Consider the following 22,001-nt stretch of genomic DNA (forward strand, 5'->3'; position numbering starts at 1 on the left):
TGACCCCTCTGCTCTCCGGTGCCGCCCGCAGGCCACGATCTCCTACTACCAGATGATGCATATGCAGACGGCGCCGCTGCCCGTGCACTTCCAGATGCTGTGTGAGAGCAGCAAGCTGTATGACCCAGGCCAGCAGTACGCCTCCCACGTGCGCCAGCTGCAGCGGGACCAGGAGCCCGATGTGCACTACGACTTTGAGCCCCACGTCTCCGCCAACGCCTGGTACCGCCACCCAGCTGCCTTGTCCCCGGCGCACAAGGCCCTGCCTGGGAGCCGGGCTTCCCTCTGTCGGGGGCATGAAGATGAAGCTGTCTTGCCCCCCATCACCTCCCCTCCTTTTCCCGGTTTCTTCCACTAGGTCCCCCGTCATGCGTGCCCGGAAGAGCAGCTTCAACGTGAGTGATGTGGCGCGGCCCGAGGCTGCCGGGAGCCCCCCAGAAGAAGGCGGGTGCACTGAGGGCACACCTGCCAAGGACCACAGGGGTGAGTGTCCGGCGGGGCCCAGGGGCGGACGCTGCCTCCCTGCGACCCACCCTGGCCCTTCACCAGAGACGCCTCTTTCTCCAGCCGGGCGAGGACACCAGGTTCACAAGTCATGGCCGCTCTCGATCTCAGACTCGGACAGTGGGCTGGACCCCGGCCCTGGCGCAGGTGAGGGAGGCTCTCTGGCGGGCTCGGGTGTGGAGCTGCCGCCTCTCCTGGGCCTCAGCGTTTCATCACGCACCGGGGTGATGGAGGGGGCCCCCCTGGCTGGGGGAGTCTGAACAGTCCTGATTCCCGCCCAGGGGACTTTAAGAAGTTCGAGCGGACGTCATCCAGTGGTACCATGTCGTCCACGGAGGAGCTGGTGGACCCAGACGGTGGAGCCGGGGCTTCAGCCTTTGAGCAGGGTGAGGGTCCCCTGACGGGGCTGGAGAGAGAGGGGGGTTTGGACACAGTCCATGGGCCTGGCCCTGACCTGCCTTGGTGACACCGGCTGCCTGTGCTGCCCGCAGCTGACCTCAACGGCATGACCCCTGAGCTGCCGGTGGCCGTGCCCAGTGGACCGTTCCGCCACGAGGGGCTGTCCAAGGCGGCCCGTACTCACCGGCTCCGGAAGCTCCGCACGCCCGCCAAGTGCCGCGAGTGCAACAGCTACGTCTACTTCCAGGGTGCTGAGTGTGAAGAGGTGAGTGGGACGCCCCGACGGACAGCTGGGAGCCTTCGGGAGCCTTTGGGGTGCCCGGCACCGCCGGCCTGTGTGCCCTCAGGAAGGTCCGGCCCAGAGCAGGGAGCAGTCGGCCGCCTTTGGAAGGAAGCGAACGGAGGGGGTGGTGTGGGCTCTTTTAGTTTTGAGGGGCAGGGTTGGCTCTCTGAGGCAGCGAGGCAGGGGGCAGACCTGGAGGGTGAAGAGCCCTGGGGCTGTGGCCAGAAGACCTGGAGGGCAAAGGCCCTGGAGCTGTGTCCAGAAAACCAAGGGGCGGGAAGGAGAGGAAGCCACAGTGGCAGGCGGGATCACCCCTGGGGTGGAAGCCACCAGCCACTGTCCAGCTTGTGTTTGCAGAAGCTGCCGTGTGGGGGCTGTGAGCGGCCCCGGGGAGGTGGGGTGGAGCCGCTGGGGGCTGCGCTGAGCTGGGCGCCCCGGGGCTGGGCTCACTCACTCTGGCCGCCCCCAGTGCTGCCTGGCCTGCCACAAGAAATGTCTGGAGACGCTGGCCATACAGTGCGGGCACAAGAAGCTGCAGGGCCGCCTGCAGCTGTTCGGCCAGGACTTCAGCCACGCGGCCCGCAGCGCCCCCGACGGCGTGCCCTTCATCGTCAAGAAGTGCGTCTGCGAGATCGAGCGGCGGGCGCTGCGCACCAAGGTGAGGCGGGGGAGGAGGCGGCTCACAGCGAGGAGGCGGGAGTGGGCCGAGGCTGATGGGCCTCCCCACCCCCGGGCTCCCGCAGGGCATCTACCGGGTCAATGGGGTAAAGACGCGTGTGGAGAAGTTGTGCCAGGCCTTCGAGAACGGCAAGGAGCTGGTCGAGCTGTCGCAGGCCTCGCCCCACGACATCAGCAACGTCCTCAAGCTCTACCTGCGTCAGGTGAGACCCACCGGAGGTGGCCAGGCAGAGCCTGGAAGGGGCGTAGCCAGGCAGGAGGAGGCGGGGTGGGGGTCCGGGAGCTGGAGCAGGACTGAGCTGTAGCAGGACTGGCGCAAGCGGGGGCCTGGGGAGGACAGGGTGGGCGGGACAGTGCCTGGCAGGGCAGGGCCGAGGCTGGGGGCGTGGTCACGGTAGGAGCGGGGCGGGGCCAGTTCTGCGCCGAGGCACGGACAGCGACAGGAGGGGCGGGGTGGGGCTTGGTCAGCACGTGGCAGGGGTGTGGCCACGGCAGAAGCACACCTGACGCTGTGCTGGGGCGGGGGCGGGGCCGGGGCTCGGTGGGGGCGTGGCCATAGCAGGATGGGCGTGTTCAGAGCTTGGCAGGGACCCGTATGAGGTTAGGGGCGGGGCTGAGGCTAGACAAGTGCAGGGCTGGCGGTGGGGCCTGGGCTTGGTGGGGCGAGGCTGGGGCAGGGTGAGTGTGACCAGGGCTTGGCAGGGGCGGGGTTGGGGCCAGGGGCGTGGTCATCCCCGGGGAAGGGCGGGACTGGGGCTAGGGGCGTGGTCATGTCTGGGGAAGGGCGGAGCTGGGCTGGGATGGGAGTGGGACCAGCACTTCGCAGGTGGTGGGGAAGGGGTCAGACTATGCTGTGTAGAGCCGGAGCTCGTTAGGGTACCTGCAGGGCGGGGCGCGCGTGGCCAGAGCGAGAAAGGGAGTGGAGCTGGGGATGTGGCCCCGGTAGGAGGGGCAGGGCTCATGCTGGGCTGGGAAAGGGGACTGACGCCGCTCTGGGTGGAACCCGAGCTCGGTGGGGTGTGGCCAGTGCTTTGTGGGGGTGGGGCTGAGGCTGGGGGCGTGGCAGGCCCACGTGGGGGCTGGGCCAGGCCCACCAACACCTGCTGACCCTTGACTCTGCACAGCTTCCCGAGCCGCTCATCTCCTTCCGCCTCTACCACGAGCTCGTAGGGCTGGCCAAGGACAGCCTGAAGGCAGAGGCCGAGGCCAAGGCGGCGTCCCGGGGCCGGCAGGACGGCTCCGAGAGCGAGGCAGTGGCGGTGGCCATGGCAGGTCGGCTGCGGGAGCTCCTGCGGGACCTGCCGCCTGAGAACCGGGCCTCGCTGCAGTACCTGCTGCGCCACCTACGCAGGTGAGTCCCGGCATATGGAGTGGAGGGCGCGGGGTCCCGGGAGCCGCTCAGCACCTGGCCCCTGCCCACCCCGCAGGATCGTGGAGGTGGAGCAGGACAACAAGATGACCCCCGGGAACCTGGGCATCGTGTTCGGGCCCACGCTGCTTCGGCCACGGCCCACCGAGGCCACCGTGTCCCTCTCCTCCCTGGTGGATTATCCCCACCAGGCCCGCGTCATCGAGACTCTCATCGTCCACTACGGCCTGGTCTTCGAGGAGGAGCCGGAGGAGACCCCCGGGGGCCAGGTGAGGGTGTGGGCCTGACCAGGGCTGGCCACTCGGGGCTTGGGGAGCAGGGGGCGCTGCTGGGGACAGTCGTTGTCGGATGAAGCCCAAGGAACCACAGGGAGATAATTTGGTTTGGACAGGGCTGTTCGGGAGGCCTCTGTCTTTTTGTGTCTTTTATGCAAAGAACTCGGCGAGGTCTGCATTGAATCTGGCAGAGGCGCAAAGGCTCTGCGGCCGCCCCTCCACTCTCCCTTGGGGCTGGCCTTGGGCCTCACCCTACAACCCCAGCTTCCTTCCCCGTTTCCCATCCCGGTGCTGCCTGCAGCCACAAGCTCCACGCTGGCCCGGTGTCCACAGCCCGCCCGAGCTGCCACTGCACTCCGCCGCGAGGTCAATTCCCTGCTTCAGATTTTCTTTTCTGGGAGTTGTCGTTTCGCTCCTGCTGCCCAGGCTGGAGTGCAATGGGGCGATCTCAGCCCACCACAACCTCCGCTTCCCAGGTTCAAGCGATTCTCCTGCCTCAGTCTCCCGTGTAGCTGGGACTACAGGCGCCGGCCACCACACCCGGCTAATTTTTGTATTTTTAACAGAGATGGGGTTTCACTTTGTTGGCCAGGCTGATCTCCAACTGCTGACCTCAAGTGATCCGCACCCCCCTTGGCCTCCCAAAGTGCTGGGATTACAGGTGTGAGTCACTGCACCTGGCGTCTCGTATTTTTTCAATTCATCTTCCCTGGGTGTTTAGGGGCTGCAGTTTCTCGGGTTTGCTCTTGGCTGAGGACAGACCGCCTGGGCAACAGCGGGCTTCAGTAGCAGTTACGGGCTGTGTGGGTGGGCTTGTTAATTTATAACATGGAAAATGGAGCCCCGGCCCCTCTCTGACTTCCGTTCTGCACTTGCAGGACGAGTCATCCAACCAGCGAGCGGAGGTAGTCGTCCAGGTGCCGTACCTGGAGGCGGGCGAGGCAGTGGTCTACCCCCTGCAGGAGGCGGCGGAGGACGGGTGCAGAGGTGAGTGTGTGGCTGCCCAAACGGCAAGGGAGGCTGGCGTGTGCCACCCATGGGCGCAGGTGCCATGACCTAGTTGTACACACACAGCAGGGTCCACGGCGCAGCACATTCTGTGGATTTCATCTGCCACGGAGACCACACCTATGAGCTACTCATTCAGTTTCCTTTAACCGGCTGCAAAAACAGGCAAGGCGGTGCCTTTTGAGGTGCCTACCCCGCACTCAGAAACCAGTAACGTGAACGTGGGGCTGATGCCTTGTAAGGCTCCAGGTGCACCAGGCCAGGCTAAGTGCCTTTCCTGCAGGAGCCCGTTTTTCTAGAGAAGGGCGTGGGGCTGGCACCACCCATCAGAGGCAGCTGGCCGAGTGCCGCATCTAGTTACGGGACACCTGTGTTGTCTGTCTTCACACTGCTGATAAATAAATACCTGAGGCTGGGCATGGTGGCTCACGCCTGTAATCCTAGCACTTTGGGAGGACAAGGCAGATCACTTGAGGTTAGGAGTTCAAGACCAGCCTGACCAACATGGTGAAATCCCATCTCTACTAAAAATACAAAAATTAGCCAGGTGTGGTGGAGGGCACCTGTAATCCCAGCTACGCAGGAGGCTGAGGCAGGAGAATCGCTTGAACCGGGGAGGCAGAGGTTGCAGTGAGCCAAAATCATGGCACTGCACTCCAGCCCGGGCAAGAGAGTGAGACTCTGTCTCAAAAAGAAATACCTGAGACTGGGCAATTTACAAAAGAAAGGTTTAATGGAGTTACAGTTCCATGTAGCTGGGGAGGCCTCACAATCATGGCAGAAAGCAAAGAGGAGCAAGTCACATCTTGCATGGATGGCGGCAGGCAAAGGGAGAGCTTGTGTCCGGAAACTCCAGTTTTTAGACCGTCAGATCTTGTGAAACCCATGTACTATCACGAGAACAGCCCAGGAAAGACGCACCTCCAGGATTCAACCATCCTCCACCAGCTCCCTCCCACAACACGTGGGAATTATGGGAGCTACAAGATGAGGTTTGGGTGGGGACACAGAGCCAGACCCTGTCAACACCTCTTTCTCCTTCCGTTTCTCCCCTTGTCTCTCTCTCCTCCTCCTCCTCTCCGCCATGTCTCTCCATCTGTCTGTCCCTCCCCTTGTCTCTCCTCCGTCTCTCTCTCCCCATCTTTCCTGTCTCTCTCCCCCATCTGTCTCCCTTTCTCAGAATCCCGAGTTGTGTCCAACGATTCGGACTCGGACCTAGAGGAGGCCTCCGAGCTGCTGTCCTCATCGGAGGCCAGTGCCCTGCGCCGCCTCAGCTTCCTGGAGCAGCAGCAGAGCGAGGCCAGCCTAGAGGCGGCTTCTGGCAGCCACAGCGGCAGTGAGGAGCAGCTGGAGGCCACAGCCCGGGAGGACGGAGACCGGGACGAGGACGGCCCGGCCCAGCAGCTCTCAGGATTCAACACCAACCAGTCCAACAACGTGCTGCAGACCCCACTGCCCCCCGTGAGGCTCCGTGGCGGGCGGATGACGCTGGGCTCCTGCAGGCAGAGGCAGCCGGAATTCGTGTGAGCTGGGGTGGGGCAGGGACCACAGGTGGCTTCTCTCTTGCCTGCTCCTGTCCCTCCAGCACATCCCCTGCACCACGGCATAGCTTAGGTGCGCCGTCCTGGGGTCGCTGCCGAGAGCGCCTGGACTTCAACGTCCCACCGGCGGGCGCCTCCTCCCAGAGGCTTCCAGGAGCACGAGGGCCTTGCGGCACAGGACTGTGCCCTGTGCTCTCCCCTGCACCCTGGCTCAGCTGAGCTGGGGAACACTGCTGTCGTGTGACGTCGCAGTGGCCTTGTTGGTGCCCACAGAGCTGTGTGGATGGAGGAAGCTGTCCCTGCCCAGTGCATCCCCCGGGTCATCACAGGGACGCAGGAGGCAGGCCCTGCCCCGCCCTCTCCTCACAGGTCTGTTGCAGGGACTCCAGAAACCATTCTGGGAGCCGTGGATGGGGGCGGAGCTGGGGTTTGGTGCAGTTTCCAGGGTGCAGTACAGCAGGGCCTGAATACTGGACCTGGACTCCCTTTTCTGGAACACCAGGTGTGGCCACCTGGGGCTCAGGTACACAGTGGGGTCTCTCAGAAGCCACCGTGTAGTTCACAGGCACGTTTATTTTGCTGAAATAAAAAGTTTTTAATCGGGTCTGTTTTCTATGGCAGCTGCAAGCTTGGAAGAAGGGGCCAGGGAGGGGACAGAGGGAGCCCCGTAGCGTGGCCCTGGGCCTCCCCCAAGGAGAGCGATGTGTGAGGAAGGGAACCCCCTACCATGGGGCCCCGCGAGGTGGGAGCCCGGGTGGTCTTCACCACAGGCTGTGCAGACGGTCAGGCATCGAATGACCTCGTCATGTCCACCTGCAGCCCAGGGCAGTCCAGGAAAACGTTCCAGATGACGGACGTGTCCTCCGGCTCTAAGGTTCCACACGTCAGCCCCACATGGCCACCAAGCACTGGAAACGTGGCCCATGCGCCTGTGGAACTGCATTTTTTTTTTTTGAGACAGGATGTGACCCTGTCACCCAGGCTGGAGTACGGGAGCACAATCGTAGCTCACTGCAGCCTCGGCCTCCTGGGCTCAAATGATCCTCCCGCCTCAGCCTCCCAAGGTGTTGGGATTACAGGTGTGAACCACTGTGCCCAGGTAATCTTTAAGTTTTTTGTAGAGGTGGGGGGTTTCTCTGTGTTGCCCAGGCTGGTCTTTTAACTCCTGAGCTCAAGCGATCCTCCACTTCCTTGGTTCAAGTGATTCTCCTGCCTCAGCTCCCAATTAGCTGGGATTACAGGCATGTGCCACCACGCCCGGGTAATTTTTGTATTTTTAGTAGCATGGAGTTTTCCCACGTTGGTCAGGCTGGTCTCGAACTCCCGACCTCAGGTGATCCGCCCACCTCGGCCTCCCAAAGTGCTGGGATTACAGGCGTGAGCCACCGCACCCAGCCACCTCCAGAATTTCCTCATTTTCCCAAACTAAAACTGTGCACATGACACACTCTGTCCCCTCCCTCCTCCCCAGCCCCGGGAACCCCCATCCCCACCCAACTCCCCAGCCCCGGGAACCCCCATCCGACTTCCAGTCTCTGACAACTCTAGCAACCTCCTAGGAGTGACATCAGTGTTTGTCCCTTTGTGTCTGGCTTGCTTTGGCCGAGACAATTTTGAAAAAACTACATTTGGAGAGAAGGGGAAGCGCTGTCCCCATCACACACACTGTCTGCGGCCCGGGGATCTGGGGACCCTGCTGCACAGAACAGTGGGCACGTTACAGACCACCGACCGCACGAGGGTGAATTACATCTTAACAAAGCTGCTGTGAGAGAACCACGGGACTAGGTTAAACTTGGGCAGGCGAGGCCTTCTGAAATCACACAGCAAGCAAACGGGGAAGTAGAGCCAGATCCCAAACGTCTATACGAGGAACTGGCTGCAAACCACAGCTGCACAAGCCAGAGAACAACTCCACACTCTCACGGGAAGGGAAGAGACAGACACGCTCACGCCTTACCCAGGAGCACGAAGTGGGAGGGCAGAGCGAGGGCCTGGGGAGGCACTGACCCCTGAAGCCAGCGCGAGGAGGGCCCACCTGCCAAGCTGACCTCGTGTGCTTGGGGTGAGGCAAGGCCACCTGCTGAAAACCTTGTTAGTCGGCCTGGTTTCTGTATCAAGCAAATTTATTTGCTCAAAACATCTTTACCATTTGAAAACACCCAACCTCCTACAACAACCGAGAACTCCAGAGCTGGCATCTCGCACCCTGGTGGCTTGAGCGCGTGCACGGCTGTGAATGGAGTAAAGAGCCGAGGCCGGGTGGGGGCCACCACGCATCAGGGCCCCCGAGGGAGGGAAGAGGAGGGGTGGAAGGCCGAGGGCCCAGGAGGAAGCAGTGGCTGGTGGGAGACCCGGACCCCAAACCCCCAACAGAGGGGACCCAGCGTGGTCTGGGTGAAGACCCGGCACCAGCTGCCCCTAGGTGACCTCCCTCTGGGGTCCTTGTCCCTTCTGAGGCTGCATCTCGCACAAATCCACAGGGGAATGGGGCGGGCTGGGCCACAGGAAGCCTCACCCCAGGACAGAACGTGGGTGGAGACCGCCTGCCTTGGGGAGTCCAGAGGAGCAGCAGCCGTGAGCTGGGGGGCCGGATTCTAGCAGGGCAGGGGAGTTTGTCCTGCAGGGATGGGGGTCGCTGTGTGTCCGCCTCTAGGAGCTAGGAAAGGGGGAGAGTGGTCACACAACAGGGGCAGATCCAGTGTGCCCAGGACAGCACAACGCCCACCGAGCATGACGGGGTGCGGGAGGCGGGCCTGGCGGGAGGAGGAGGCCTGGCGGGAGGAGGCCTGGCCGCAGTGCAGAGGCCGGGCGGCTCCCTCGTGCCCAGCAGTCACACAGGCGTGGGCAGTCGCTCTGACCTCAAAGGAACCGTGCCAGTGTCAGACCAGGCCAAGCCCCACCCCTGGGCTGAGTGTGAAGTGGGGCGGCCTGCAGGACAGCAGCTCGCCATGACCAGAGTCCAGGGGAAGCGGGGAGGCTCTCGCCATGGGCAGAGGCTGTCCCGCTCCTGAGACTCCGGCAAGTCCCTCCCAAGGTGCCCACTCAGGGAAGGGTTGGCCTGAAGCTGTGCCTCCTCTCTCAGCTCTGGGGTCTCTGGGCAGGTTTCTAAACCCTCTTCTGGAAAGTCCCGCCGCACAACTGCCCTGCAGGTAAACGTCTCCTGCTTCTAAGGTGGGTCAGCGGCGGCAGAGACGCACGCCCCGTGTACCAGGACTCTCCCGTCCAGGCGCACAGCCCCAGGAGCTGCAGCCTACGGTCGGGTGGGGTCTGGGGGTGTCCTGGGAGCGCCTGGTGGCCCAGCTGGGCTGGTGCTAGGAGGGGCTTGCTGCCAGACAAAGCAAGAACAGCCCTGCACACCGACGGAGGGAACGACACCCCTGCCTCTGATCCCACCTCAGTGCCTGCCCCTCGGCCATCTCACCTGTCAGGCGGTAGCTACTGCACCAGCCGGTAGGTGATGTACCTGCCAGCCGTCTCACTGGGCCGGATGATCTTCACCACCTGCAGAGGCAGAGAGCAGGGGCTGCGAATGCTTGAGGGGTCTCACTGCAGTCACCAGACAGCAGGCGGGCAGCACACGGGCTGGGGATGGCCGGCAGGGGTCTGAGATGGCTGACCCCGGGCTGTGGGACCCGCTCCCTGGGAACCTGGGTCACGCTCTTCTCTGGGCCCAGTGGCCCTGGCTTTAAGAGGGGGATATTGGGGGTGTGGTCTCGAGGTCCCCTCCAGGCCCTGGGTCAAGGGGGAGGGGCTGTCAGGGAGGGACAGAAGCCCCATTCTCCGAGTGGTCAGCTCAGAGCAGCCCCAGGGCCCCTTCTCCCCGCAGGGCTCACCTGCCCACGCTTTATCCCAAAGTAGCGCGCCACAGGGTCCCCCGCCTGGATCCTGGGCAGCTGGTTCTCTCGGAGCTTACTGCGAAGCAGCGTCAGGAAAATGCCAGACAGGGCTGTGGGGGGGTGGGGGGTGGGGAGGAACGCGGAAGTCTCGAGGGGCAGGGAGGGGCGGGGCTGGTGGGGCTGGAAAGGATACTATCGGGCCAGCAGCTCTGTCACCTCCTCCTTGGTCATGACGACGTGCTCAGGGACCAGCTGCCGAGAAAGGAAGCCACCAGGCATCACCAAGGGCTGGTCAGACCCCACGTGGCTCCCAGGTGCCACCACAGCCCCTGCGCCTTCAGACGGACAAGAGCCCCGAACCCCACCCCAATCCCCGGCACTCAGGGAGCTCACCCACCCCACCCCGGCTCCACAGGCAGGGGACGGAGTCACAGCTCCTGGGGCTTCTGAGGCAGACGGGCTGGGCACAGCCACCTCCTGCTGGAACTCCTGTCCCAGCAGTCCCGATTCTACAGGCTGGGGTGGGCCTGGGGATCTGCAATTTTTTTTTTTTTTTGAGACGGAGTCTTGCTCTGTCTCCCAGGCTGGAGTGCAGTGACACAATCTCGGCTCCCCGAGTAGCTGGGATTACAGGCGTGTGTCACCAAGTGCAGGTAATTTTTGTATTTTTAGTAGAGATGGGGTTTCCCCATGTTGGCCAGACTGGCCTCAAACTCCTGACCTCAAGTGATCCTCCCGCCTCGGCCTCCCAAAGTGCTGGGATTACAGGTGTGAGCCACCACGTCCAGCCGGGATCTGCATTTCTAGGAAGCTCCCGGGTTCGGCTGCTGCAGGCCCACGGCCACCCTTTGAGAACCCTGTCCTCCATGCACTAATGGGAACACCTGCCCTGGGCCCCAGATCCCACATCTTCCTGGCCACCCACAAACCCCGCATCTCTGCCGGCCCCACGTGGGCGGGACTCCGCGGCGCGTGCCCACCTCGTGCTCCGTGATGTTGATGAGCAGCTCCTGCTGCAGAAACTGCTCCAGGATGTACTTGGGGGCCATGTCGACCAGGGACTGGAAGAGAGCGGCTCTCAGGCACGGCCTGGAGGGGCCCAGACAACCCCAACTCCATTTCCTGCCTGCCTCAAGCTACCTGGGGCTTACTCGTGTGCCCCAACAACACACCCACGTCGTAAATCAGAAAACCCCACCGCCAGCCCCTCCCCAGCCTCTCTGCTCATCGAGGGCATCCTGTCACGACCAGTGATGAGGCCGTGGAAACTTGGATGTGTTTCCATCCGTCACTCGCTTCCAGGGGCGGCCCTCAGAGCTGGCAGGGCGACCTCTTCCCCATACAGGGGTGCTGCTCTGTGTGGCTGCGTGAACCCCGCAGCTGGTGGGCCAGGGACTAAACTGCTCTGCTGACTGCCCGTCACAGCACAGCAGCCTGGCTCCGGAGTGTCCGACAGACAGACGGGGAACACGGATAGGCCCCTGGAGGACCCCGTGCCGGGCCTCCTCTGCAAGTCCCCCTGGACATCAGCTCAGGACAAAGAACCTCCGGCTCCTGGAATCTGCACCAGGCCGAGGGCTGGAGCCCACAGGAGCTGGCGAGATGCACAGTGCCCTCCGCCCTGACGCCCCTCCTGAGAGCTGGGGGAAGATGGCGGCTGCCTGAGGTGGGGCCCATGGATAGGGGAGGACGGCGGCTGCCTGGGGTGGGGCTGGGGTCAGCAGTGGGGCCCATGGACAGGGGAGGACGGCGGCTGCCTGGGGTGGGGCTGGGGTCAGCAGTGGGGCCCATGGACGGGGGAGGACGGCGGCTGCCTGGGGTGGGGCCCATGGATGCGGTGGGAGGGAGGCGATCGGGGCTTGCCAGACATCCCGGCCACATCCTCCAGGGCACCCTGGCTGGCCTGGCCCAAAGCCCAAGGCACGTGGGCCACCTGTGGGTACTGCTCGCGGGAGGAGGCTGGGGAGGGGGGGAGGCTGGGGAGGGGGAGAGGCTGGCGGGGTGGGGCGGGGGTGCCCACCTGCTTGGCGGAGGGTGTCATGCCCTGCTGCACCACGATGAGAGCCCGTGTGATGTTCTCCTCCTGCATGCGCTGGCAGTACACCTTGATGGTCTTGATGCCCACCTTGGGCTCCTCTGCAGACAGAGAGTGTGCTGGCCTGCACCAGCCTGGGCCCTCGTGGCCCTCGCCCACCCAGAGCCCAGAGCACCTGGGTTCCAGCCCCATTCCACACAGGTGCCTCTCCTGCTCGGGCCTCGGCTTCCGCGTTTGCAAAACGAGGCCTGAGTTGCAGGATCCCAGGACAGGGGAAGAGACGGCTGAAACCTCTCATTCACCCAGAGACAGAGACAGGGGGCTGACACCCCTCAGTCATCCAGAGACCAGGGAGAGGCAGAGACCTTCAACTCTGAGAGGCTCCCACCCTGGGCAGTTCTGGGGAGGCGGGTGACTCAGCACCAACCTCTCCAACAAGCACACCTCACACCCCAGGACGCTCTCTTTAAGAAGCATCACCTGAGGCCGGGTGCGATGGCTCACACCTGTAATCCTAGCACTTTGGGAGGCTGAGGCAGGTGGATCACTTGAAGTCAAGAGTTCTAAACCAGCCTGGCCAACATGGTGAAACCCCGTCTCTATTAACAATACAGGCTGGGCGCGGTGGCTCACACCTGTAATCCCAGCACTCTGGGAGGCCGAGGCAGGCAGATCACGACGTCAGGAGATTGAGACCATCCTGGCTAACAAGGTGAAACCCCGCCTCTACTAAAAAATACAAAAAATTAGCCGGCGCCTGTAGTCCCAGCTACTCGGGAGGCTGAGGCAGGAGAATGGTGTGAACCCGGGAGGCAGAGCTTGCAGTGGGCAGAGATTGCGCCACTGCACTCTAGCCTGGGCAACAGAACAAGACTCTGTCTCAAAAAAATTAATTAATAAACAATACAAAAAGAAAAAGTAGCCAGGTGAGATGGTGTATGCCTGTAAACCTAGCTTTTTGGGAGGCTGAGGTGGGAGGATTGTTTGAACCTGGGAGGTGGAGGTTGCAGTGAGCTGAGATTGCGCTACTGCACACTCCAGCCTGGGTGACAAAGGGAGACTCAGTCTCAAAAAAAAAAAAAAAAAAAAAAAAAAGACTGGGCGCAGTGGCTCACGCCTGTAATCCCAGCACTTTGGGAGGCCAAGGCAGGTGGATCACCTGAGATTAGGAGTTTGAAAGCAGCCTGGCCAACATGGTGAAACCTCATCTCTACTAAAATGCAAAGAAAAAATAGCCAGGCGTGGTGGTGGGTGCCTGTAATCTCAGCTACTCAAGCTGAGGCAGGAGAATCGCTTGAACTCAGGAGGTGGAGGCTGCAGCAAGCCGAGATGGCACCACTGCACTCCAGCCTGGGCGACAGAATGAGACTCTTTTTCAAAAAAAAAACACCAAAAAAACCCAGCAGCGTCACCAGGTCCGCTTGGCAGACGTGCTCCGTCACCCCACTGATTAATTCTGGGCGTGGGGCTGCGCCCCTAAGGCGCTTGCAATCCCCCAACCGCTGAGGGCTTTAGAACCATACTAGGGAGGCAGTCAGGTGCGGAGACTTCCGCAAAGCAGGTGCTGAAACCGGGGGTCCCAGGGGTCCTGGGAAAAGAGGCCCGAGCACAAGCTCGAGGGACGAGTAGCGGACGCTGACAAGGGAGAGGGGGCATGGGGTGCGGAGGAATGGGCTGGGGCGGGCAGGGGCCGCAGCTCACAAGGAGGCTGCGCTGACCCAGACGGGGCCTCCTGGGCCAGGCCAAGAAGCTGGAAGTGCACCCAACGGCCAGGATGGGGGAGCCAAGGGACACTAGGGCAAAGGTCATGGGGGGCTGGGGGTGAGTGGGGAGGCCCTTGTGACTCTCCTGGTTGGCAGGAAGAGAGAAGGGGACTGAGAGGGAAACTAGAAAGAGGCTGCGCATGACAGAGGTCAGAGGTCAACGGCATCACCCACAGCAAGGAAGGGAAGGGGAGTTTTCCTCCCAAACTGGGCAGAGAGACAAATGCTGGGCGCCAGGCGAGTGGGGGTGGGTGCTAGCGGCCGACTCCTCGGCAGGTGCTCTGGTGGCTTCACCGGAACTCCCCCGGGACCCGCTGCTCACCTGGAAAGAACACAAACATCTGGTCGGTGGGGTCATCGTTGTGGGCCACCAGCACGGTGAGGTCCGTGCGCCGCGGCCGCCCCTCACTCGGCTTGTCCCCAAATTGGGCTTTGAACTCCTCCAGGGTCTGGTCAAGCTCGTCCTGGGTCACCAGATAGCCACGGTCGTGACACAGCTGCAGAGAGAAAGAACCAGCTGACCCCAGGGCAGAGAGAGGAAGGCGGCCAAAGCTCGTGATCTGGAAGTCAGACCTGCGGCTGCTGCAGAGGACAGAGGTGAACAGCAAACGGGCTGAACACTCACTGTGTGCTCCATGACAGCCACCCCGGCCCCCACAGCCCTACACCACAGGATGGGACCAGTGTGATCCTGAGAGGCTCGCAGAGATGTCCGGCCTTGACCAAGACCGTCTGTCCACCCAGCCTCACAGGAACCTGGCAGGCAGCAAAGCCCTCCAAACCACTTTGCAGAGCTACCCTAAAGGCAGGGACAAAGGCGGGGCGCGGAGGCTCACGCCCGTGATCCCAGGGCTTAGGGAGGCTGAGGCAGGAGGGTTGCTTGAGGCCAGTTCAAGGATGCAGTGAGCTATGACTGCACCACTGCACTGCAGCCTGGGTGACAGAGTGAAACCCTATCTCTTAAAAAAAAAACAATGACAAGGACCGAAACAGATGTGACTTCAGGCTGACAATGTTTGAAGCTCGGAGGAAGGAGAATCAGGCTGCGGGGGGCTTCGCTGAGGACAAGGGCAAGGGGTGGGAAGCAAGACAAAGCAAAAGCTCTCAGACGGCCCCAATGACTGAGGCAGTACCCTGAACGGCAGGCCCTCAGGCCTGTGCCTGGCTTCCAAACCGGACTCGGCCCAGTGGCCTCCATCTGCCCCAGACCCCAAGGCACGGGTTCGGAGCTCCACGTCCCCATCGAAAGCCCCAGCTCGCCCGCTGCTTCCCAACCACCAACTCTGCCAGTCTCGGATGCTGAGACTCCACGGGGTTCAGGACACAAGGACAAATGGCGACGCTGAATCACAGAGAGGGGCAGAGTCTGGGGGCGCCCCCCGTCCCCATTCGCAGCTTCCTCCTCCTCTCGCCGCCATGCGCGCCGCACCAGCCCGAGCCGCCCGCCCACCCCTAAGCCCCGCACCCAGACGTCTCGAAACCCCCTCCCTTCCCCGCTGCCGGCTCAGGTCGGGTCCAGCGCCCGGTATCCCCGGCGGCCTCTGGGCCTCCCGTATCGGCCCGGCCCTTCGTCGCTGCTGCTCCGACGAGAGTACGAGGAGACGCCGTGCTCGACCCCACCTCGGACCCCTGCACCCGCTGCCCGCGCCCCCGCCCCCAACACCAGGCGCGGCTCACCTGCATGATGGTCTTGCGGATTTTCCAGAGCCGGTACGTCTCCTCCTCGTCGTCCATGGCCGCCGCCGCCGCCCGCACCCCTTCTGCGTGCGAGAACCCGCGCGGACTGCGCCTGCGCCGAATCCGAATCAGGCCCCCTCCGCCTAACCCCGCCCCACGCTGGGCTGTCGTCGGCGAATGCCTGAATGCAGCAACGCCTCGGATCGGCAGCGCCAAGGGCAGCCCGAGCCTTACGAGAGCGGCAGTGGGCTGAGCGAGACTCTCGCCTCCGTAGTTCTCGTGTGTCTTTGGCCGCACGGCCTCTTGGAAGTTGTAGTTTCCGTTCAACTCCCACCTTGGAGCAACAGTTTAGAATCCCACGAGGCGGGGGCGAAGTGTGGGCGGGGAAACTGAGGCCTGGATGGGGTCAAGGGGCAGCTCGGCTCCTAGGGATGGTCTGGGAGCCTAGTGGGAACTCTATAAATATTTGCGCATCAAACTGTACAGGGTTTCCTCCGTTGGCTCCAGGCCAGGTCAGGGTTAATTCCCTTGGGCCTCACTTTCCCTACCTGTGCAATGGCAATAAAGTGTCCCTACTTTAGACGGTTAACTGAGAGTCTTAGGCATATCTCTCGGTGCTTATTAAGTCCCCTCACCTCTGTCCTCTCCCCTGAGCGCCACCAGCCTAGCCTGGGTATCTCCCCACCCCAGACTCTTCCTGTCTTTGCAAACCTCCTCACTTCCCCAGATTCACGGAGAACCCCAGCCCAGCACTTGCTGTGTGCAGGCAATCAGTAACTTATTCAGTGATGCATTCGTTAATTCAACATTTACTCAGCAACCTACAGTGATGGTGAATAAAACAGGCCAAGTATCCCTTGCATTCAGATAGAGACAGGATTTAGTAAAATATAATAAATAACGTGGCCGGGCGCAGTGGCTCATGCCTATAATCCCAGCACTTTGGGAGGCTGAGGCGGGCAGAGTATGAGATCAGGAGTTCAAGACCAGCTTGGCCAACATGGTGAAACCCTGTCTCTACTAAAAATACAAAAATTAGCCAGGTTTGGTGGTGGGTGCCTGTACTCCCAGTTACTCGGGAGGCTGAGGCAGCAGAATCACTTGAACCCGGGAGGCGGAGGTTGCAGTGAGCCGAGATCGCACCACTGCACTCCAGCCTGGGTGACAGAGCAAGACTCCATTGAGAAAAAAAAAAAAAAAATCCCATTGGGCGCGATGGCTCACACCTGTAATCCCAGCACTTTGGGAAGCTGAGAGGGGAGGATCCCTTTGTTGTAGTTTTGTAATTTTTAGTTGTAAGTCACGGACTTTTTTACACTGATATTTGAGATTCTTTTTGGGGGGCTGTCAGGGGCTACTTTTTTTTTTTTTTCCTGACACGGAATCTCGCTCTGTACCCCAGGCTGGAGTGCAGTGGTGCGATCTCGGCTCACTGCAAGCTCCACCTCCTGGGCTCACACCGTTCTTCTGCCTCAGCCTCCGGAGTAGCTGGGACTACAGGCACCCGCCACCACGCCTGGCTAATTTTTTGTATTTTTAGTAGAGACGGGGTTTCACCGTGTTAGCCAGGATGGTCTCCATCTCCTGACCTCATGATCCGCCTGCCTCGGCCTCCCAAAGTGCTGGGATTACAGGTGTGAGCCACCCGGCCCGGTCTGTGCAGGCTTTCTTATCTAACTACCTAACTTTTCTTTCTCACCTTGAGGCCAGGAGTTTGAGACAAGCCTAGGCAACATAGGAAGACCCCATTTCTTTTTGTTGTTGTTGTTGTTTTTTGAGACCGAGTCTCACTCTGTCGCCCAGGCTGGAGTACAGTGGCGTAATCTCAGCTCACTGCAGCCTCCACTTCCTGGGTTTAAATGATTCTCCTGCCTTGGCCTCCCGAGTAGCTGGGATTACAGGCGTGAGCCACCACACCTGGCTAATTTTTTTGTATTTTTGGTAGAGATGGGGTTTCACCATGTTAGCCAGGCTGGTCTTGAACTTCTGACCTCAGATGATCTGCTCGCCTCGGCCTTCCAAAGTGCTGAGATTACAGGCGTGAGCCACCGCACCCGGCCAGGAAGACCCCATTTCTACAAAAAAATTTAAAAATTAGCTGGGCGTGGTGGGCGCACCTCTAGTCCCAGTTACTCGGGAGGCTGAGGTGGGAAGATCTAGGATCGCCTGAGCCCAGCGGTTGAGGCTGCAGTGAGCTGTGATTGCGCCACTGCACTCTAGCCTGGGCGACAGAGCAAGACCCTGTCTCCAAACAAACAGAAAACAAAAACCGGAAGAGGAGAGGGAGGAAACCTGGGGTTGCCTAGGGATAGCTGTATCAGGCGGACAGCACAGCCAGGATAGAGGCCCTGAGGCTGTGCCTCACCTGGAGTGTTTCTGGCAGGGAAGGGGCAGGAGAGGGTGTCAGAGGGCAAGGTGGGGCAGGTCCCAGGAGGCCTTGCTGGTCAGGGTAAAATGTCTGGAGCTGCTGTGTTGGGAAATGACTGTTGGGAGCCAGGGCAGAAGCGAGAGACCAGGGAGGGACTGGGAAGGCAAACTTGCCACAGGTTGGGGTGGCTCCAACTACGGGAGGCGCAAGCACAGAGCGGGGAGGGTGCCACAGGGCGAGAAAAAGAGGGAGAAAGGGAACAAAGCTGTCCCTGTGAGCAGTGAAAAGAGGGGTGGGAGGGTGGAGGCGTGTAGGTCGAGGTGAGCTCTGGAGTTCAGGGCAAGGTCTGGGGGATGGACGTGCAGGCAGGGTGGCCACGTGGTGAAGATTAGAGCCGGGAGCCTGGACCAGGTCCTGGGAGCAGAGCAGAGTCCAGGAGAGTGAGTCCAGCCCTGCTGGTGTTCAGAAGCCTGGAGAAGGAGGGGAGGCAGCAACAGGAGGGGAGGGAGGCTCAGCACAGACACTGGAGCAGCCCCTGAGCTGCAGACCTGGCTGTGTGATCTCAGGCAGGTTACTCAACCTCTCTGTGCCTCCCCTCTCCCCTCCCTTGTAAAACAGGGACAAGAACAGCACCCACTTCGTAGGGTAATCGGCTAATAATTGCAATGTACACAGAGCGGCGCCTGGCACCAGCACTGCATAAGTGTTCCCTAAATAGGATAAAGGGCAGGAGATTGCCAGGTCTCCTGGAAACCTGGTGAGGAAGGTTTCTAGGGGCAGAGGGAAGGAGTGGCTATGTGATGCCACCGCCAAGTCAGCCTGAGGACTGAGCAGGGATTCGCCTAGCAGACACTGCTTGTGACTCAGGGAAGGGGGCCAGTGCCTGGCAGGACGGATTTGAGGGAGGAGAGGAATTGCAGATGTGGGGCAGATACATGGGGCGGGGAGGGTCAGGAGACGGACAGGGCTCAGGAGGGGATTTGATGACACAAGAAAGGGCATCTGGAGTAAAGACCAAGTAGTGACCTGCAAATCCGGGGGCAGGGGTGGATTAAGAGAGGCTGAGCCCAAGCCAGGGGCGGCCTGGATGATAACAGCAAAGCCAGAGGCCCAGAAGTCAGGCCATGATCCACACACAGGGCAGGTGAAAATGTAAGATGGTGCAGCCGCTATAGAAAGCAGTCTGGTCGGCCAGGCGCAGTGGCTCACGCCTGTAATCCAAGCGCTCTGGGAGGCTGAGGCAGGCGGATCAACTGAGGTCAGGGGTTCGAGACCAGCCTGGCCAACATAGTGAAACCCCGTCTCTACTAAAAATACCAAAATTAGCCGAGCATGGTGGTGCGGGCCTGTCATCCCAGCTACTTGGGAGGCTGAGGGAGGAGAATTGCTTGAACCTGGGAGGTGGAGGTTGCAGTGAGCCGAGATCATGCCACTGCACTCCAGCTTGGGCAAAAAGAGTGAAACTCCATCTCAAAAAAAAAAAAAAAAACAAAAAAAACAGTCTGGTGGATCCTCAAACTGTTACACAAAGAGTCACCATATGACTCAGCAATTCCACTCTAGGCATACATCCAAGAGAAATGAAAACATACACCCACGCAAACACTTGTACGGCTTTACAAACTCAAAAAGAGAAAACAGCCCATAGCCGGGCATGGTGGCGCATGCCTGTAATCTCAGCTATTCAGGAGGCTGAGGCAGGAGAATTGCTTGAACCTGGGAGGCGGAGGTTGCAGTGAGCTGAGATTGCGCCACTGCACTCCAGCCTGGGCAACAGAGTGAGACTCTGTCTCAAAAAAAAAAAAAAAAAAAAAAACCCAGATGTCCATCCACAGATGAATAAATAAACACAATGTGATCCCTCCACACACTGGAATATTTCTCAGCCATTAAAGGAATGATGAGGCTCTGACACAGGCCACAATGTGGATGTAGCCTGAGGACCTCATGCTCAGTGAGAGAAGCCAGGCACAAATGAACACACAGTGTGTGATCCCATTTCTATTAAATGTCCAGGACAGGCCAATCCACAGAGACAGGAGGGGATGTGTGGGTGCCAGGTCCTAGGGGAGGAGATGGAGAGTGAAGGCTGATGGGGTCTGGGCTTCCTTTGGGGACAATGAAAATACTCTGTGCTGGGCGCGGTGGCTCATGCCTGTAATCCCAGCACTTTGGGAGGCCTAGGCAGGCGGATGACCTGAGGTCGGGAGTTTGAGACCAGCCTGACCAACATGGAGAAACCCTGTCTCTACTAAAAATACAAAACTAACTGGGTGTGGTGGCGCATGCCTGTAATCCCAGCTACTTGAGAGGCTGAGGCAGAAGAATCGCTTGAACCTGGGAGGTGGCAGTGCAGTGGGCTGAGATGGTGCCACTGCACTCCAGCCTGGGCAACAAGAGCGAAATTCTGTCTCAAGAGAAAAAAAAAAATTCTGGAACTAGATAGATAGAGGTGATGGCCTCATAACATTGTACACGTCCTGAAAACACTGAATTGTACACTTTGAAGTGGTTAAAATGTTGAATTTCATATGTATTTTGTTTATATTTCAAAAATTTTTTTTTTTTTTGAGACAGAGTCTTGCTGTATCCCCCCAGGCTGGAGTGCAGTGACACGAACTCGGCTCACTGCAACCTCCACCTCCAGGGTTCAAGCAATTCTCCTGCCTCAGCCTCCTGAGTAGCTGGGATTACAGGTGCACGCCACCACTCCCAGCTAATTTTTGTATTTTTAGTGGAGATGGGGTTTCACCATGTTGGTCAGGCTGGTCTTGAACTCATGACCTCGTGATCCACCCACCTTGGCCTCCCAAAGCGCTGGGATTACAGGCGTAAGCCACTATGCCTGGCCCTAATTTTTGTATTTTTAGTAGAGACAGTTTCCCCATGTTGGCCTCAAACTCCTACCCTCAGGTGATACGCCTGCTTCGGCCTCCCAAAGTGCTGGGATTACAGATGTGAGCCACCACACCCAGCCAAAAAGTTTTTTTTGAGACGGAGAGTCTCGCTCTCTTGCCCAGGCTGGAGTGTGGTGGTGCAATCTTGGCTCACTGCAAGCTCCGCCTCCCGGGTTCACACCATTCTCCTGCCTCAGCCTCTCGAGTAGCTGGGACTACAGGCGCCCGCCACCACACCCGGCTATTTTTTTGTAATTTTAGTAGAGACAGGGTTTCACCGTGTTAGCCAGGATGGTCTCGATCTCCTGACCTCGTGATCTGCCCGTCTCAGCCTCCCAAAGTGCTGGGATTACAGGCGTGAGCCACCATGCCTGGCCAAAAAGTTCTTAAAAAAGAAATGAAGCCACAGGCCCCTTTCCTGGAGCCAGGGGCTGCTCTAGAAAGATCTGTGGCAACACAGCTTCCTGCAGGGACACTCAAGAACTTCCGCCCTCACAGGGAAGCCTCGCTGGAGCCTTGAGAGGTCCCCAAGACTCCATTTCCCCGTTCGTGAAAAGGGGACACTCTGGGAAAAGCTGTGAAGCCCCCAGCACAAATCTCTCCCAGAGCCTGGGGCCCCGTTCTCAGATCCGAGGTCGCGACCCCGTGTTTTCCGCACTTCTGACCTTATCACAATTGGCAGGAAGTCAGGAATGGGATCAAGTCTCTCCGCGGAGCTGTTTTTCTGGCAACCCTGAAATAAACTCCCATTTCAGCGCACGTGTTTGCAACAAACTTAAGGAAAACAACACCGGCAAAATTGCAAACAGCTGAGCCTTCACAAGGGCAAGAACAGAGTCACCAGTGTGGCCCTGTCACCCGGCACTGCCAGGGCGGGAGGAAATGGGGGGGGTTTCCTGAGAAGTCAGACAATGGGGGTTGACTCCAAGAACTCAGCCTCTGGGGGCTGGGCGGGAGCAAAGCCATGTGAACAGGCTTATGCAAGACCAGGATTCTGCCAGCCCTGCTCAGGGATCCTTGCTTCACTGCCTCTGCCAGCAAACCATCTATGACGCCTCGGAGCTGCATCTGGCAGGCCTGAGTCGGGGGCAGTGGCGGGGGCTGGCTCATAGGTCCCCCCAAGTCAACCCGGCCCTGAGTCTGTCTCTGAAGAAATATTCAGTGCAGGGTCAGAAAAGGTTAAGACCTTGCGGGCAACATACATACAAATCCCAAGCACCTAGGCGGGGTAGAGTGGCTCACGCCTGTAATCCCAGCACTTTGGGAGGCCGAGGCAGGCGGATCACCTGAGGTCGGGAGTTCGAGACCAGCCTGACCAACATGGTGAAAGCCCGTATCTACTAAAAACACAAAAATTAGCTGGGC

General features: G+C 60.1%; 2 protein-coding genes across 23 annotated transcripts in view; one reads left to right on the forward strand and one right to left on the reverse strand.

Annotated features, from left to right (window-relative positions):
- The window catches only part of ARHGAP45 (Rho GTPase activating protein 45), a 20,210-nt gene extending 13,550 nt beyond the window's left edge, over window positions 1–6,660 (forward strand). For 5 of the 8 annotated variants that reach the window (XM_055371034.2, XM_055371032.2, XM_063701902.1 and 2 more), the window contains 11 exons: window positions 32–222; window positions 359–483; window positions 568–651; window positions 786–890; window positions 996–1,168; window positions 1,656–1,844; window positions 1,930–2,067; window positions 2,989–3,215; window positions 3,292–3,502; window positions 4,387–4,495; window positions 5,697–6,660. In XM_055371034.2, coding sequence (XP_055227009.1) covers window positions 32–222; window positions 359–483; window positions 568–651; window positions 786–890; window positions 996–1,168; window positions 1,656–1,844; window positions 1,930–2,067; window positions 2,989–3,215; window positions 3,292–3,502; window positions 4,387–4,495; window positions 5,697–6,043 — 1,899 coding nt within the window. In that variant the 3' untranslated portion in view covers window positions 6,044–6,660. Of the gene's footprint in view, window positions 1–31; window positions 223–358; window positions 652–785; window positions 891–995; window positions 1,169–1,655; window positions 1,845–1,929; window positions 2,068–2,988; window positions 3,216–3,291; window positions 3,503–4,386; window positions 4,496–5,696 lie in introns of all 8 variants that reach the window. The other 3 variants (XM_055371028.2, XM_055371027.2, XM_055371031.2) reach the window with 1 other exon arrangement.
- POLR2E (RNA polymerase II, I and III subunit E) lies at window positions 5,231–21,470 on the reverse strand. 15 transcript variants are annotated; one of them, XR_010132176.1, is made up of 11 exons: window positions 15,372–15,502; window positions 14,017–14,191; window positions 11,917–12,032; window positions 10,877–10,957; window positions 10,090–10,148; window positions 9,894–9,972; window positions 9,482–9,561; window positions 8,576–8,716; window positions 8,018–8,168; window positions 6,784–6,994; window positions 5,231–6,636 (listed from the first exon to the last, which is right to left on the reverse strand). XR_010132176.1 is itself a non-coding variant. In XM_063701903.1 (9 exons), exons 2-8 carry the CDS (start codon window positions 15,426–15,428, stop codon window positions 9,496–9,498), a joined length of 633 nt encoding a protein of 210 aa, XP_063557973.1. In that variant the 5' UTR covers window positions 15,429–15,483; window positions 21,302–21,470; the 3' UTR covers window positions 5,231–8,716; window positions 9,482–9,495. The 15 variants fall into 15 exon arrangements, 3 of the variants coding, with proteins under 3 accessions (XP_063557973.1, XP_055227010.1, XP_055227011.1); XR_010132175.1 differs by lacking the exon at window positions 8,018–8,168; XR_010132173.1 differs by having other exon boundaries at window positions 5,231–6,994.
- Between the last annotated feature and the right edge of the window lie 531 nt (window positions 21,471–22,001).

Source organism: Gorilla gorilla, chromosome 20 (assembly GCF_029281585.2).
Source record: "Gorilla gorilla gorilla isolate KB3781 chromosome 20, NHGRI_mGorGor1-v2.1_pri, whole genome shotgun sequence".
In the NCBI taxonomy this organism is placed as follows: Eukaryota; Metazoa; Chordata; class Mammalia; order Primates; family Hominidae; genus Gorilla; species Gorilla gorilla.

Excerpts from the sequence above, each read along its gene's own strand:
- POLR2E (XM_063701903.1), bottom strand. The coding sequence starts at position 15,428 with ATGGACGACGAGGAGGAGACGTACCGGCTCTGGAAAATCCGCAAGACC. Across the intron at positions 10,958-11,916 it reads TGACACCCTCCGCCAAGCAG|TCCCTGGTCGACATGGCCCC; the intron begins GTGGGCACCCCC and ends GCTCTCTTCCAG. Across the intron at positions 9,973-10,089 it reads ACAGAGCTGCTGGCCCGATA|TAAGCTCCGAGAGAACCAGC; the intron begins GTATCCTTTCCA and ends GCTGCTTCGCAG.